The sequence below is a fragment of the Muscardinus avellanarius genome, assembly GCF_963383645.1.
Source record: "Muscardinus avellanarius genome assembly, chromosome: 14".
NCBI classification, from domain to species: Eukaryota; Metazoa; Chordata; class Mammalia; order Rodentia; family Gliridae; genus Muscardinus; species Muscardinus avellanarius.
The window spans coordinates 8,621,557-8,639,227 of NC_137800.1; the positions used below are offsets into that span (position 1 = coordinate 8,621,557).

General features: G+C 47.5%; 1 protein-coding gene across 1 annotated transcript in view; it reads left to right on the forward strand.

The window, feature by feature from the left end:
- Positions 1-1,184: 1,184 nt before the first annotated feature.
- NUGGC (nuclear GTPase, germinal center associated) overlaps positions 1,185-17,671 on the forward strand; it is a gene marked incomplete at both ends in the record, with an annotated part of 46,393 nt that continues 29,906 nt past the window's right edge. The window contains 6 exons of the mRNA XM_080710195.1: positions 1,185-1,227; positions 5,757-5,861; positions 9,061-9,169; positions 9,910-10,132; positions 10,974-11,204; positions 13,160-13,369. Of these exons, the coding sequence (XP_080566321.1) occupies positions 1,185-1,227; positions 5,757-5,861; positions 9,061-9,169; positions 9,910-10,132; positions 10,974-11,204; positions 13,160-13,369 (921 nt within the window). The remainder of the gene's footprint in view (positions 1,228-5,756; positions 5,862-9,060; positions 9,170-9,909; positions 10,133-10,973; positions 11,205-13,159; positions 13,370-17,671) is intronic.

The window sequence follows — 17,671 nt, forward strand, 5'->3', positions numbered from 1 at the left end:
AAAGGAAGCCTCTCTCTCTCCCCTCCGAATGCTCTGTGCCTTGCCCACCCCCCAGGAGGGGTGTCCTTTGGCTGGCGTGGGGGTGGGCTGCTGGGGAAGGTCCAGAGAACCTCTCTGCAGCCTCTTTCCTTCTCCACGGAATACCCCCCAAAGAAACTCCAGCCTTAGGGATCTGGAGAGTTCTAGTGACCCCCCAGATTCTTGCTGAGACTTGCTGGAACTGAACCTCATGGCACAAGGGGCCAGGGTCTACCTGACTGGGCGCTGATGCCCCCCAAGGTAGCAAAGCCGTTTAGCTCACCTGCACAGCTCTGGCTACCAGAGTGGGCTATCTCAAGGAGCACAGGCAGTACCAGCTTAAACTCTGATAGGTCTTTTTCTTACCCCCTCCTGCTTTTTGTGGACATGGTACTTAGCCACAGTCGTCAGAGGCCAGTGGCGGAGACAGTACTTAGCCACAGTCGTCAGAGGCCAGTGGCGGAGATGGTACTTAGCCACAGTCGTCAGAGGCCAGTGGCGGAGACAGTACTTAGCCACAGTCATTGATTTCTGTTCTTTAGTCAGACATTGCTTTCTCATGACAAGTATTTTGTTGTTGTTGTTTGTTTCTTTTGGTGGTACTAGGTATTGAACCCAGGAACATTCTACTTCTGAGCTACAGTCCCAGACCTTGATTGATTGATTGATTGATTGATTGAAACAGGCTCTCACTAGGTTGCTGAGAGCCTCACTAAGTTACTGAGGCTGTCCTCTAACCTACAATCCTTCTGTCTCAGCCTCCTAAGTCCTGGGATCCAGGGGCATTCTACCTCTGAGCTACATCCTCAGCCCTTTTTGTTTTGGAGCAGGGTCTTGCTAAGTTGCTAAGGCCGGCCTCCAATTGGTGACCCTCCTGTTCCAGCCTCCCAGGTACCGAACAGGCACGTGCCACACGCCTGCCTTATAGATACAAATATCAAAGAATCCCAATGGCCCCAGGTTGGCCGTTGTCATGTTTACGTCCACAGGTAGCATCCTAGGCGCGGCGAGGAGCTCAAAGACCAGTCAGAATGGGCGCTGCTCTTTGGGAGCAAAACACAGATTTGCATAGTCTTTGCTTTTCGTATATTTAGTGTTTGCTTGTACTTTGTCTTTTCAGGCTTATTCTCCTAAGTGGACCAAAACAAGACTTCATTTAGCAGGAAATGGCAGAAACGGAGGACTTGGTGGGTCTGGAGCCACGCCCAGGTAACAAGCCTGCAGCGATGTCCCCAAGGAGCACAGAGAAGGGAGCACTGCCGTCCCCTCAGAGGCCAGTGGCGGAGACGGTACTTAGCCACAGTCGTCAGAGGCCAGTGGCGGAGACGGTACTTAGCCACAGTCATTGATTTCTGTTCTTTAGTCAGACATTGCTTTTTCATGACAAGTATTTTGTTGTTGTTGTTGTTGTTAGTTTCTTTTGGTGGTACTAGGGATTGAACCCAGGAACATTCTACTTCTGAGCTACAGTCCCAGACCTTTATTGATTGATTGATTGATTGATTGATTGAAACAGGCTCTCACTAGGTTGCTGAGAGCCTCACTAAGTTACTGAGGCTGTCCTCTAACCTACAATCCTTCTGTCTCAGCCTCCTAAATCCTGGGATTACAGGTGTGCGCCACCACGCCCAGCTTCATGATAAGTTTTAATAGTGAAGGTATTTTATTTTTATTTATTATTATTTTATTTATTTTTTTTTTGGTGGTACTGGGGGTAGAACCCAGAGGCTTTCTACCTCTGGGCTATACTCCCAGACCTATTTTTATACTTTATTTGGAAACAGGGTCTCACTAAGTTGCTGAGAGCCTCACTCAGTAGCTGAGGCTGGCTTTGAACCCGTGCGATCCTCCTGTCTCAGCCTCCCAAGTGCGGGGATGACAAGTGTGCCCACCACGCCTGACAGTGAGTGCATTTTAATTTATTTCGACAGTAACCAAAGGAGCCTATTCATAACAGAGTAAACTGGCCAGCAATTAAGTTCATGGAATTTCCTGCCTCCTTTAAAAAGTTCCAGAAAAAACAACTTGGATGCCGTGGAGATAAAAAGATGGCAGAGAAGTAACGTCTATATGCAGAAAATGGGGACTTACCACCCTTTGTGCTTTGAGATTTAGGGAGGAAAAGCTTTCTCATTTCCATGGGAGGAATTTCCTCCGGAAAGGGAAGCAGTGTTTCCGGGTCAGCAGGTCACAGGGCCAGTACTTGGCACTTGTCTGGGCACACGAACGGAACCAGCTGCAGCTTCGGGGTCCCCTGGGCGAGGAGCTGAGTGCTGAGGGGCGGGGTGGTTTTTGCCTGGAAGATCGGCCGCAGATTCTGGCACCGATCTGACTCACTAAGCAACCTGCAGCGGGTCAGGCTGCGGGGACCATGTTCACACAGCGACACCTGGTGGCAGCAGAAGCAACAGCAGCAGTAGGTGAAGCGCTTCTGTGGGTTCCTGCTGTCTTTCCTAGGATGATTTGGCATATGCGCCTGTCATTCCAGTCGTGGGGAGGCCGAAACAGGAGGATCACAGGTGCCAGGCCAGCCTTGGCAATGTGGCCAGACCCTCAGCAACTTAGCAAGACTCTGTTTCAAAATAAAAAGTTCAAAAAAGGGTTGGCAGTATACGTCAGTGGTAGAATGTCTCTGTGTTCAATCAATGCGTATCCCAGTCCCTAAACAAACAAACAAACAAACAAACAAACAAGTAAATAAATAGGAAAAGACAAGCGGGTGCCTGAGCAACTACAGGGAAGAATAAAAAGTGTGATTAAAGTTTACTCCCGTTCATTTCAGTTACAACTTAATAGAAGAACATTACCCATTGGCCAGGCACGGTGATGCATGCTTGTAATTCCAGTACTATACTCTCAGCCCTTTTCTGAACTTTTTATTTTGAAACAGGGGCTTGCTAAGTTGCTGAGGGTCTGGCCACATTGCCAAGGCTGGCCTGGCACCTGTGATCCTCCTGTTTCGGCCTCCCCAGGACTGAGTGAGGAGGATCACAGGTTCGAGGACATCCTTAGCATGTTGTGAGACTCTTATCAATCTAGTGAGACCTGGTTTTAAGTTTAAAATAAGACAGGGTTGGGAGTGTAGCTCAGAGGTAGAACACCCCTGGGTTCAATCTCAGTACCACAAAACAAACAAACAAAATCACACTACTTATATAAGGATACAAAATACTTTCTTGTTTCCAGGTGGTTTTTTACTTTTGAACCTGAAAAAAAGTTTTATTTATTTATTTATTTATTTATTTATTTATTTATTTATTTTTGGTACTGGGATTGAACTCAGAGGCACTCTAACTCTGAGCTACACCCCCAGCCTTATTTTTTATTCTTTATTTTGAAATAGGGTCTCACTAGGTTTTGGAGAATATCACTAAGTAGCTGAGTCTGACTGCAAACCTGTGATCTTCCTGTCTCAGCCTCCCGAGTGCTGGGATTACAAGCGTGCTCCACCACGCCTGGCTGAAAAAGTTTTAAACCCTACTATTTTTTCCCCCTGACTTCTTAGCCTTTGCTATAGTTGAGAAACAGGTTTCCAATGTCTTATTAGATTAATTGCAGGTCAGTACAGAGTTGAAACAAGGCCCTGGCTGTGGGCTTGTCTCTCATCGCCTGAGGTTGAGACTCTGCAAACACTGTTCACAGAAAGAGAGCTCCCCGGGGCCAAGTGGACGTCCTTTGCCTTCTTCCCGGGACAGGCCGAGCGTGGAGACATCCTGGTCTTGCGAGAGCCTTTTGCACGCAGGCTGGAGCATGGCCGGCCGCTGGCCCAGGGCTGAGTAGCTGCCCTTTTCTTCTCTGCCGCTGCTTGTCAGCGCCAGCCGCAGAGCCAGCAGCTGCTAGGTATTCCGTCCTAACAAGGTCCTTAAACGGGGCCAGGGCTAATTTCTCCAGTTGGGATCAATCAGAACTCAAAACATCTGAGACAGAGGGGTCTGAGCCGCAAGTCCCGCTGGCTGTCGCCCAAGCGCATGCGTGGCGGAGGCTTGGGCGTTGGCAGATCCGTGGCTCCGCGTGCTGTGCGGGTGTGAGCTGGCTCTGGAGCACAGCGGAACTGGACTTGGGAGATGCGCGCCTCAACAGAGGGGGAGGCTCCCTGCGTGCCGGGGAGACCCCCATCTGGAGCCCAGTGGCGGAGGCTGGGCATTCTGCTCTGGCTCCATCCCTGGTCCCCAGCACCATTCTTCAGGAAAAAGGACCTTGGGTCCTGCTCTAGGTTGGAGTTTCATGCCCTATTTATTGTTTTGTGATACTGAGGACTAAACCCAGAAACAAACAGTCTACCTCTGAGCTATACCCTCAGCCCTTTTTATTTTTTATTTTGAAACGGTCTTCACTAAGTCTCTAAGGGTCTCGTTAAGCTGAGGCTGTCCTGGAACCAACACTTCTGCTATATTCTCTCTCTCTCTCTCTCTCTCTCTCTCTCTCTCTCTCTCTCTGTGTGTGTGTGTGTGTGTGTGTGTGTGTGTGTGTGCCCGCCCTAGGGATTGAACCCAGGGGCCTTAAAGGGCCATACCCCTGGCCCTTTCTATTTCTTATTTGGAAACAAGGTCTCAGTAAGTTGTTGAGGCTGTGTGTGTGTGTGTGTGTGTGTGTGTGTTACTGGGGATTGAACCCAGGGACATTCTACCTCTGAACTATATTCTCAGTCCTATTTTTTATTTTTCATTTGGAAACAGGGTCTTGCTAAATGACAAAAGGCCTCACTAATAGCTGGGGCTGGCTGCAAACCTTCGATCCTCCTGTCTCAGCCTCCCAAGGACTAGGATTGCAGGTGTGCGCCACCACACCCAGCGTCCTGGCCTTTTTATAAATAGATGCTTAGATTGTCATGTCTCTTGGGGATCCACTCTTCCAGTTCACCCATAACCATTTCCTAGACACAAGCCAGCCCCAGAGGCGCTCGGTGGGGCCACTTCCAGCAGCCTAAGGCCCCAGCTGCCACCCCTTACTAACCAGGTGACACCACCAGGGAGTGTTTTCTGAATCCCACCCAAATGTAACTGTTTGGTTCTCCCCTTTCCTTGGGATTATGGGCCCTACTGACCTTTCAGTTTATAAGTAGGGGAACCACTTAAGTGAATACATTTCTGTAGGACTACGAAGATCTGCTTCTCATAAGTTCTACTCTTGCTGTGTAAGGGAATAGCTGCTAATGTCTCTAGGTAAAGAAGGGGGGAAGTCCCCTCCAATTTCATCTCTGAAAGGCAGCCAGGATGGAAGGCACCATCCGAAACCTTTCTAATACTTTGGCAAGTTCTCATTTCACAGGCGAAGAAGCTGAAGCTCAGGAAGAGTCCCCGCCCCAGCCACCCAGCCCATTTCCCCTCTGCCTTCTGTGTCCGGTCAATTTCTTTCTTTGTCTGAAAAGTCCTGTCTTCACCCACACTTGGCCCTGTCTTGGGGTTTCTCTCTCCACAGTTGATTGATTTCCTAAAACGTGATATTTGGTGGGGAATGTCCAGCCACTTTGGCTGCTGGGCACTTCCAAGTAGAAGCTTTTCATCTGGCAAATGATGTTGGACGCAACATTTTGGAACTGAACACAAAACGTCCTGTGACTCTGAGAAGTGGGCACCGGGCTGGGAAGACGCTGTGGTCTTCTTGCCCCAGTGATCTGACGGGCAGGGGTGGCTGGCAGAGGTCCTCTGTAGACCCTTTGAGTTTGGGCACTGGCAGGGGTGAGGTGAAAGTTCCGGGCCCTTGGTCTACTGCTTTCTACACTCTCTGTTTATCTCTAGCAGTCGAAGATCTATTTAAAGCGCCGACAAAGAAAAGACGCCGGTCAGAGCGAGACCAGCGGTTCCGGGCGTTTCCTTCAGTGGAGCAGTGTTCTCTCAAGGAATGTGAGTGTCACGACATCAGTTTAATACAGCTGCCTTTTTCAGATGTGTTAAAATGCTTGGGGGGGCTGGGGAGAGGTTAAATTTTGAAGGATAAAAGTTTTCAAATGAGCCCGGCATGGTGGCACACGCTTGTAATCCCCACGCTTGGGAGGCGGAGACAGGAGGATCGTGCAGGTTCGAAGCCGGCCGCGCTGGCTTAAGAGACCCTGTTTCCAAAATGTCAATTTATCTCCAGGTTGTCATCAAAATAACTTTTTTCTATCCTGGACTTGATAATGCATGCTTGTAATCCCGATACTTTTTGGGAGGCCGAGACAGGAAGATCACAGGTTTGAGGATAGACCTAGTAACTTAATGAGAACCTGCTTTCAGATAAAAAAATAAAATAGGGGCTGGGGCATAGCTTGGAGGTAGAATGTCTCTGGGTTTAATTGCAAAACAAATAAACAAACACTCTTCCTGATTAACATAAGGACTCAAAACTGTTAGTTTGATATTTTATTGGGTATTTTTGCATTTTGTTATTTTTATGACCATGGAACAGAAGAATCTAGGAGCTAGAACCCAGGGGAAGCATGTGATCGCTCCTACTGTAAGGATTTGCAGAGCACACTGGCTTTGTGGAGGCTGTCGGAAGCAATGCGCCACCTCTAATGAGCAGGTGTCTCGGTGTCGGGGACCTGCTCTCTGGTTTACTGGCTTTTCATCTCGTCCCCACTTTTCCCTTCTCTCTAATGTCCGGCATTGCGACAGACTGGCTCAATCGGGAATAATAAATCCAGCACTGAATATGGTGACTGAGTCCATTCGGGACCGAATTATCTCAGAAAGATGGACAAAGGTTTAGGTGGTAGTTCTGCAGCCACTTATCTGCAGCGATTTTTTCCCTTTTTATGAAATAAACTCCTTTAAGTTCCTTTTCGCGGCACTAAAAGTGGAGATTCCTCTCTGGGGAAAAAAATATCTGAATTGATTGACATGGACAAATGCCTCTTGTGCAATTGACCACTTTATTCTAGACATGAGATTTTTTATATTTCCCTATTTCCCCGTGATTCCCTAGTAGAAAAGTGCAAACACCCAAAAATCAATAGTGAGATATACATGTAAATCACCAACCCTGAACAAGACAAAAGTAAGGCCTGTGACATCACAGGTCTTTGTGATTGAAATCAGTTCCATGACCCTGCAGGTGGGTCTTGTGCTTTAAGTCAGCCCCTTTGGCCTTGCCTTGGCCTTGCAGCTGCAGAGGCTTTTAGTAGGCAAATTCCAGAGGAACAAAAGTCACACCCAAAATCACTTGAAGAATTACGTTTTTAAGAGTTTTCTTTAACCCTTTTGGAACTTTTATTCCTAGGGCTTAGTCCAATGTCCTTTTCTATCTAGCAACCTCCTTTGAGTTGAATGGGGACGAAGTCGGAGATTCCAGCTTTCATACATGTAGTTGGCGTAGGGAAATCCGTGTACATTTATGATGATTTAGAGGATTTCGATGAATGTCTGCTGGATTTTGTCTGCAATACCATCTGCTGTCTGAACGCTTCACCCTATTAAACACTTAAAATATATTTTAGTAGACAGGGCCCAAAAAACAACATGAAGTTTTTATTATATGTCTTTTGTTCTGTCATAACTATTTTAATCAGGTGGTGTCGCCCTGTCTCCAGGCAGTGCTATCACTAAGTGCAAAGGTCAAGATTCCTCCTAGCCCTTTGCTCTATTGTAATGATTAGAATGAATGTCAGAGATAGGGAGGAGTTCTGCATTTGTAATTGCTGTAGCTGGAATGCTTCCACAGTATCTGAATTCTGACTAGATTTACATCTTTGAGCAAAGCCGAGGGTGTTTAGAGGCTTAGACAAATTAGTAGAAAATTTTCCATGGACTCAGTTTCTCCCACAGTCCTGATCTTACATCACCGGAGCAATTCGTGTGCAAAGTTAAAAGAATAATTACCAAAAGAATAATAGTTATGAAAGAATATCTAAGAGTGGGGAAGTACTTTGGCCAGAGGCAACGCTCCCTCGGGGCTTCTCCTTGAGAAGCCACGTCAGTCATGCGTCAGTCATGCATGGGGGCACATGCAGACATCAAGGAAAGTGGGCCATGGCACGGCATGTGCTTGTATTGAAAAATTGCTCTGGTATTAACTTTCCATAGGAATATAAAAAGCAGTTGGAATCTGGGTGCCATGATGGTACCCAGGCAGGGAAAAGCACAGCTTGGCCTGTTACACTCCAAAACTCGACTTCCCCTAATGCCCTTTGTCCTAATGTTAACCCATAGTATGGATGTAGAGACAACTAAGGCCTTTAGCCTTAGAAACACACAGAGGCAATTAATTTAGTTCTAAAAATATATGAAAATAATGAGAAGGCCTAAGATCACAGTGACTCTGCCTGGAGATAGCAAGGGCCTTATGCCTTGCTCTTAAAGATTACACATAGCTACACTGGCTATAATTTGTGTCTTTGGTTCTCTTATTCCTCGTGACCTGGCCTTGGTATAGAAAAGGTAAACTCTGTGCTACTTCAAAGCATCCCTAGTTGGTAAAAGCAAGGTAAATTTTTTTTTTGGTGGTACTGGGGGAGGAACCCCAGAGGATTTCTACCTCCAGGCTATACTCCCAGAACTATTTTCTATTTTATTTGGAAACAGGGTCTCACTAAGTTGCTGAGAGCCTCACTCAATAGCTGAGGCTGGCTTCGAACCTGTGCGATCCTCCTGTCTCAGCCTCACAAGCGCGGGGATTACAAGTGTGCACCACCACACCCGGCACAAGGTAGATTATTGACCCCTGCACTTAGTAAGTGCACTATCTGGAGATGAGGAGGTACCACCTACCTGAGAAATTATCTTGGTAATGCTGATAAGAACATACCAATAAGTAAACTATTTAAGGGCTGAGGTCAGAGGGGGGAGGCAGAGTTTCACTTTCCGGCTCTCCAGCGTGTCTGCCAGGCACACTGCTCTTCTTCTCTTCCCTTTCTGTTTCCTACTGACTTTGTAATAAAGTTTGGTTGGAGCTGCACCTGAGCTGTCTAGTAGTTTTAATTTCCAGATTCAACATATCTATTTGAATCGAGGAAAAGAACCCTCAGTGCCGATACAACCATAACACAGCAGACTCCTCCTTTGGAGACCTCGTACTTGATCCCTGATAGGCACATTCCAGATAACACATTTCTATTGATTCCAGATGAAAAGTTGGAGTTGAGGACACGGAGAGTTCTGAGCAGCACTTACCAGAAGCTTATTCAGTCTGTCTTCCTGGATGACAGCATTCCCAACAGCCTCAAGTACCTCATGTGAGCCTGGGCCCCCCATGTCTTCCCTTAGGTGTCTCAGGTACTCCCCCAAACCCCACAACACAGCAAGAAGGAGTTTCCAATTCAAATCTCAGCTAAGTGGACTGGAGATTTCTCAGCTAGGGACCACATTGATGGTTGCCGTTCATTGCGCTGCCCCTGATAGGTCATCTGCTAAGTACTTTACATATATTAAGTTTCACTTCACCTCTCAATGTCCCCGTGGAGGAGTGAGCTATTCTGATAATCCCATGTTACTGGAATGGAGGCTCAGGGAGGCGGGGACGTTGAGCAAAGTCACACTGTAGGCAGGTGAATTCAGCCTAGGCCAGCTGACTCTGAGCCTATGCCCCCAACTAGACTGTAGGTGCCAGGTGACTTGAGTCACTTGGGTGGTACCCAGGCTATGTGCTCATGGGTCACGTCTGTATGACTTTACCCTTCCATACGTTTTATTAGGGATAACATTATGTAATTTCCATCAAACACAAGTAAGGATGCTATGCATCTGTATAGACACTACAGGGTTTGTGTCTTCACCAAGTACCTTTGCATAGTCTCATTTGCTCTACAGACCGACTTTGTATAGTAAACGGGGATTTGATAATCCACTCTGACCATGGAGAGAGTAGAGACATAGAAGGATGTAATGACTCCCCCGGGATGAAAACACAGCTCCTTTGCATTCAGTCCACTCTACTTTGATGATGACAACAATGTGCATTTTTCCACTGACACAGAAACAGGCTTCTTGCCTTGATTGAGAAGCCACCATTGGACCCCATCTACATCGGGTTATTTGGAAGCACCGGGGCTGGAAAGAGCTCTCTGATCAATGCCATCATCCAGCAGGAGATGTTTCTACCAGTGTCTGGAGAAAGCATCTGTACTGCATGTGTTGTGGAAGTGAGCTCGGGCTGCTGCGAACAGTACGAGGCTAAAATCCACCTTCTCTCTGACCAGGTAAAAGTTGCCTTCTCTTTCTCCCTCCCATCTCACCTTCCTTCCTTCTTTCCTCTTTTCTCCCTCTTTTTCTTCTTCCTTCTCTTTGTTTCCCTTAATTTTCCCCCTCTCACTCTTTCTTATAGGTCAGCACTAAATTACTTGTAAACACAGCTCATACCTTTATAGAATAAAAAGGACCTATCACAGATTGAGTGTCTCAGTCAACATTCTCGCTGCTAAACCCAACACAACTGACCATGCAGCTTAGAGGAAATGACTTATTTGCTCCCAGTTTCCTTGGGGATTTGGGGGTTCAGTCCACATGAGTCTGGGGACCGAGGATCACAGGGCATGGCATCGGGAAGCCAAGAGAGGGACAGTGCAAGGCTTTGCTCTTGCATCATGGAGGCCAGAAGCAAGAGAGAGCAAGCAAGCAAGGGGAGTCAAAGACATGAACAATTCCCAAGACCACATCCCCAGGGACCCAGGTTCTCTAGCCACTCCACACCGCCCAAGGTTACCACCCAGTAAATCCATTTCTGATGAGGTTACAACCCTCATGACTTTATCCATCCTGAACTTCATACATGAGCTTTTAAGCTAGTATTCTCTCTCTAACCATGATAGCAAGAACATTCAGGAGAGTGTGATGGGGGCTCTGCCCAGGTCCTGTCACAGTTTCTTGTGGGACTTTGGGCCAACCACTTCCGTCTTTGGTCCAGTTTCCTCACCCACAAAACAAGGGGGTTGGAGTAGCTGGTCATAGCTTTCCTGACTGTGCGGCATCGATGCGAGCCCTCTTTGGTTACTGTGTTCTCCTTCTGGGTCATGAGGGGTGTGGTCCTGCTCTGCCTTGCAGGAGTGGAAGGAAGAGCTGAAGAACTTGACCAAGCTCTTGCACAAGACGGAGGACCCAGGTGGAGAAGAGGCGGATCCCTGGGACAGGGATGACATGGTGGAGGAGGCCATCAGGAAGCTGCGGATGATCTATGGAGCTGGGGCAGAAAGAGAACACTACGAGGACCTGCTCAGAGCAAGGCCCAAAGTGAAGGTTCCTGCCTCGAGAGTCATCACCCTGAGGGCAGAAGAGGTAGCTCCTGGAGGGTCTTTTCTTTTGTTTTATTATGAGTCTTAAATATAACTGTTGAATCTATTTAGGGGAATTTCTCAGGATACAATGTTTTTATTAGAAATAAATTGTAGCCAGTCATAGAGGTGCACGCATGTAATCCCAGCACTTGGAAGACTGAATCGCAGGTTTGAAACCAGCTTCAGCAACTTAGGCTCTCAGCAACTAGTGAGGCTCTGTTTCCAAATAAAAAATAAAATAGGGCTGAGGGGTGTAGCTTGGAGGTAGAATGCCTTTGGCTTCAATTGCTAGCACCACTACCCAAAATAACTAAATAAATAAATACCCAAATTCTCTATGAATCAAGTTATCTCATTATTTAAGACTGTCACATGGAAATTTTCAAATGTCTGGATAGAGGAGCTTTTTTTTTTTTTTTTTTTTTTTATTTGCAGCACTGGGGATGGAACCTAGGGACATTCTACTTCCAAGCTACACCCTCAGTTCTATTTTTTATTCTTTATTTTGAAACAGGGTCTCACTGAGTTGCAAAGGGCCTCACTAAATAGCTGAGGCTGTCTGTCAACTGAGATCCTCCAGTCTCTGCCTCCCAAATACTGGGATGACAAGTGCCACCCCGCCCGGCTAATAGAGTAGCTTTTATGCATAGAAAATGCCATTTACAATTAGTGGACAATTGATTAGGAATGTTTTTTGGTTGCAAGTGATAAAAATAAAGACATAATGGCTTAAACCAATAGGTGTTTATTCACTTTCTCATATAAGAAGCTTGGAGGCAGTAGAGGCTTCGGTTGACTTAGGGGCTCAGCAGTTGTCAAGGTCAACATGACCTTGGTCTCCTTGACCTCCCATCCTGCTTGCTGCCTCAGAGTCATAAGATGGCTACTGAGGTGCCAGACTTCACAGCTAGCCTCCTAGAAAGGAGATGTGAATAAAAGTTGGTACCACCATATCTCCCCTTTCAGCAGGAAGTAAAATCTTTTCCAGAAACACCCTGCTCAAGTGTGTGTATAGGTTTTATTGTTCAGAACTGAGCCATGTGGTCCTTCCTAGCTAGGAGGGGATCAACAGAAGGCAGGGACCAATATGTCATGGTTGGCTTAGACCAATCTTCCTTCATTGCCTCCCCAGACAGACAGACAGACAGACTAAAAACCCAGTATTCTGTCAATACAGATGCAAGACAAGATGGGTATTGAATGGGCAAATAGGAGAATAATATTTCTCTTACTTTTATAACCAATATTTTTAGTTAAAATTCAGTTTCTATATTAAAACAACATTCATGGAACCAAGGTTGTACATTTAAAAACCTAGGTTTTCTGATTTCTTAAAATTCCTCAATTCCATTTTTTTTTTTTTTTGGTACTGGATACTGGATCCTCTACCTCTGAGCTACACTCCCAGCCCTATTTTTTTTTTTAATTTCAAGACAAGGCTTGCTATGTTGCTGAGAGTTTCGCTAAGTTGCTGAGGCTGGCCTTAAACCTGTGATCCTCCTGTCTCTGCCTCCCAAGTACTGGAATTACAGATGTATGCTACCTCTCCTGGTTTAAAATTCCTCTTTAAGCTATTGTTAACCTATTTATCAACTTGGCAGTTTTTGCATAAAATAAGAATAGTTGCTTATACTTGCTCTAAAATATAGTGTTTATTATTCTCTGACTAGCAAAATGAATCCTTCTTAAATATTCATGCTACTTAAGTAGTTCCCTTAGATGTTTCATACTAGAACTAAAGGTTAATATATTTGATTCTCTCAAAATATTTTAAGTACTTGGTGGACACACTTAGAAATCAAATGAATGAAACTTTTTCAAGCCCTTGCAGAGAAGGTCACGGGCCTCCTGACACCCACTGTCCAGGCACCACCTTCGATGAACCTGCATCACAGCTGACCCAGGACACAGAGCTGTGACGCTGCTGGTGCACGTGACCTCGCCCTTCTTCCTCAGGCAGGAGAGCTGTCTGTCAAGCTGGATCCCTACACCCGGATTCAGAGGAGAGACGAGGATGAAGAATCAGCCGAGACACGAATCTGGCCCTTGGTCAAGCACGTGGAGGTGACTCTTCCCAGATCTGCACTCATTCCAGCAGGGGTCGTGCTGGTGGACATCCCGGGCACAGGTGACTTCAACAGCAAGAGGGACGAGATGTGGAAACAGGTGATTCTTTTTCCTATGGCTTTGTTCCTTCTTCCCTCTATTCATCTGATCATCCTTACCAGCAATGGATGCTCTGCTTCCAACTTAAGGAACTGTATGAACTCACTGGAATTAAGTTCTACTTTATATGTTCTACAGTAGGACAGGCAATGGCAGGATATGGGTGGCCACAGAAAGTGGGAAGGAAGAGAGGAATCCCAGGATGGGCTGGAACAGGGGTGTGTGATGTATGCTATTATACCCAGCACAATTAACAACGGTATTTTCCATCCACGGCTGATTGAATCAGTGGAACACATGGATATGGAGGGTTGACCCTACATGTCTGTGTAAGTGTGTATGTGGCTAATGTTTGAAAATTCACAGAAAAGGAAGACTTTGCCTTCTGGGAGGCTGCACCCTAATTGTGTGTGTGTGTGTGTGTGTGTGTGTGTGTGTGTGCATGCTACTAAAACTTGAACCCACAGTGATTCTACTTCTGAGCTACACCCCTAGCCGTATTTCATTTTTTTATTTGGAAACAGGGTCTTGCTAAGTTGCTGAGAGCTTCACTAAGTTGCTGAAGCTGGCCCTGACCCTGCGATCCTCTTGTCTCGGCTTCCCAATGTCTGCTAAGAGCAGTTTTTGTATTTACTATCACTCTCCACTCTTACGTCTCTAGTCCTTTATTTTGCACAAACACGTATTGCTTTTACAACTAAAATGTCGAGAGCAAAAGAAAGCAATGTTGAATGAGAAGCAGAGCCCTCCCAGGAGGGGCTCAGAGCCTCATGGGAGAGTTAACGCACGCGGAACTCAACACGATAAATAAGTGGCAGGCGGTGAGGCAGGAGAGGCCCACGGGCTGCGGGCACTCAGGAGGAGAAATGTCCTTCCGCAAGTCACCTCGCTCCTCCAACAAACACCCGCTGAGCATCTGCTCAATGTTGTGGCAGGTTCTGCACGAACCGAGTCCTTGTTCTTGGGGGTCTCAGAGCCCATGCTAATTAACAAACCATGTTACCTAGAATGGAGGACAGGGTAGGAGGGCTGGGCTTCCGAGAGGACATGGAAGCTTGGCCTCCACCAGGCAGAGAAGGGCGTTGGGAGGGAGCCGCCACGCACTTTCTGGCTGAAGAGCTCAAGGGTTGAAGGAGGTGTGCTGGGGGAAGGGCGAGTCCTCCTGGTGACAGTAGGAAGGGGACACAGAGTGTGGCCCGGTGAGCGGAAGGTTCTGGAACCTGGATGGGAGCGTTGGAGCCCAGGACCTGAGCTGGGTGGGGACAGGAATGACCAGTACTATGAGTTGTATGAAGCATGGCTGCTTCGGCAAGGAATTGGCTTCTTTCTGTGGATTTGTTCTACGTAACTGATGGCGGGGTTGAGGGAGGGAGAGAAATTCGTGACTTTATGACCATTTATTTTTATTTTTTTAAATTTTATTATTTTTTTTATTTTTTGTGGGTCTGGGGGTGGAATCCAGGGGCATTCGACCTCCGAGCTACACCCCCTGCCCTATTTTTTATTCTTTATTTTGAAACCGGGTCTCACTGAGTTGCAGAGGGCCTCACTAAGTAGCTGAGGCTGTCCGCGAACCGCGATCCTCAGGTCTCAGCCTCCCGGATGCTGGAATGACGAGCGTGCGCCACCACGCCCAGCTCTTTATGACCTTTTAGAGCAGGATGGCAGCTCATAGATCTTCTAGCCTTTGCCCTAATCTTACAAATGAAAAGAGAAAGCTCAGAGAGGAGAGGTAACTTCCCAGGAGCACAGACGCGGTGAGTGGCAGAATTGGAAGGCGAGAGCAGTTTCTCTAATAACTTCCAGGCTGGGGCTCTGTCTCCCTACCACCGCCTTCCCCTCAACATGCCTTGATCCACTTCCTTTAAGACCAGGGCAGCCCAAGCACCCTTCCTGTTGGTCAGCTGGCTCAGGCCTGGCCGTGTGAGCGTGAGTGTCGGCAGGATCTCAGCGCTTGGAGAGGAACCGGCAATGTGGGCTAGAGCCAGGCCAGCGGAGGGTGTGGCAGCCCCGGGAGGTGGCTCGGCCCTCCCTGGACGGGCACGGTTAAAGCCAGTTCAGGTCCTCTGGGCAGCTCCTCAGAGCCGGCAGATCTGGCTGGAAGGGCGCTGGGGAGGTCGCGGGAGTGCGGGTCGGTTCCCAGCTCCACTTTGCTCGGCTCCCCTGCCTTCCTGCGGTTTCATAATCGCTCGCACAAGAAGTTACCCAAGAGCCTGTTTCCAGGGAGATCGGAGCGCAGAGACACGTCTCTCTGGCCGCCAGCTTTCAGCTTTGTCCTCCTGAAAAGCATTATGTGTTCAGGCATCCTTTGTCTGCTACTTACAAGTCCTATGACATCAGCTGTACCACCCAAGCCCTCTGAGGCCATTCTCGTCCTGGGGAGGATGGGAGCGGGTGGTAGGGGATTTGCCCAAGTCCAGTCGGACTTTTTGTATAGATGTGCTTTTATGTGCCTCCCACGACTGTGTGTGTGTGTGTGTGTGTGTGTGTGTGTGTGTTCGCGAGCGCTGTGGTACAGAGAATTGAACCCTGAGCTACACCCTCAGCCCTATTTTATTTTATTTTTTTAAATCAGGGTCTTTCTAGGTTGTTGAGGGTCTTGTTCAGTTGTTGAGGTTGGCCTCAAACCTGCAATCCTCCTATCTCAGCCTCCCAAGTACTGGGATTACAGGTGTGGGCCACTGTGCTTGGATGGAAGCTCTGTTTTTAAAAGGAAAGTTTGAATGTTAGAATTCTTACCAACCCTTTACTCGGAGCCTGCTACCGAGCCAGGGGAAGGATGCGGATATGGTCTTAGTCTTAATGGAAGTAGATAAAGGGGTCAACCTGGGGAAGAGGAGGGTAGATAGAGCCCAAGCCGGGACATAAGGAGCCTACTGCCTGCTCACCATTTCAAATCCTGCCCCTCTCTAGATGTGTGGTTGTGGCAAAACAAGTTTGATATCACTACTATGAATCAAAGGATCTCAACCCCCTGACATGTGGGGGCCACATAACTCTGTTATAGGGGCTGTTCTGGACATTGTGGGACATTTAACCTTCACCCTTTAATCCCTCCAAGTTGTAGCTATTAAAAATATCTCCAGCCAGGCAGAGTAGCGCACGCTTGTAATCCCAGCATTTGGGAGGCTGAGACAGGAGGATCGTGGTTCGTGGCCAGCCTCAGCTACTTAGTGAGGTCCTTTGCAACTCAGTGAGACCCTGTTTCAAAATAAAGAATTAAAAAAATAGGGCTGGGTGTGTAGCTTGGAGGTAGAATGCCCCTGGGTTCTATCCCCAGACCCGCAATAAATAAGTAAATAAATAAATCTCCAGACATCCCTGAGGCACAATCTTTACTAGTTAAAACCATCGGTCTAAATCTAAGTGATGATTTAAGGCACAAACATGTCACATCTTTATGTGTAAAACACGGCGCTGAGAGGCCACAGGCAAACTCCATTCCTGAGTTGAACGAGGCTTTCATTTGTATGGAGATGAGACAAGCAAACAGTTCAGAGGAGTGGCGTCATAGTACAGAGCACGAAAACTCGTCACGTGTGTGTGTGTGTGTGTGTGTGTGTGTGTGTGTGTGTGGTGCTAGGGATTGAACTCAAGGGCATTGCACCTCTGAGCTACACCCCAGCCCTATTTTGTTTTTTATTTGGAAGCAGGGTGTGCGAGGCTGCTGGGAGACTCGCTAAGTTGCTCAGTCCGGCTTCAAAACTTCAATCCTTCTGTCTCAGCCTCCCAAGTACTGGGACGAAAGGCGTGCGCCACCATGCTCGGCTTGAAAGTTGCACATTTTAATAAGGCAGTCGTTATGCTATGAATACGTGGCAAGTTCATGTTCATTGGCCTTTTTGGCTTGAATCGCAGAGTGTCTGGCTCCCTGCAGCCACGTGGCGACCTTGCGCTAAGCATGCAGAGGCAGACATCAAAATGATTCTGCAAGGGAGAGGCGTGCCGTTTTCCTTGGAGAGAGACGGAGCTGGGACTGAAGGGTGGTCTATTGAACTTCTCCATCAGCTCTCAGCAAGCTCTGTGTTTAAGGGAATGTAGATTCCAAGATGAAAGGTCCCTTGTGACAGCCCAGAGCTGACTCTGCACAGTACCTCTGCAAGGTACTAGGGTAGGGGAGTCCAGGAGTTACAGGATGCTGGAGCGCGGCGGCCAGCCCGTCAGCAGCGGTCCTGAGCAGAGACTTGAAGGGTAAATAGAGGCTAAGTAGAGGTTGTGGTGAGTGCAAAAGCCCCGAGAGTTAAAAGAGCAGGCAACCAGAGAACCCGCAAGCAGCCCTGCCTGGCTGGTGCACAGAGGGAG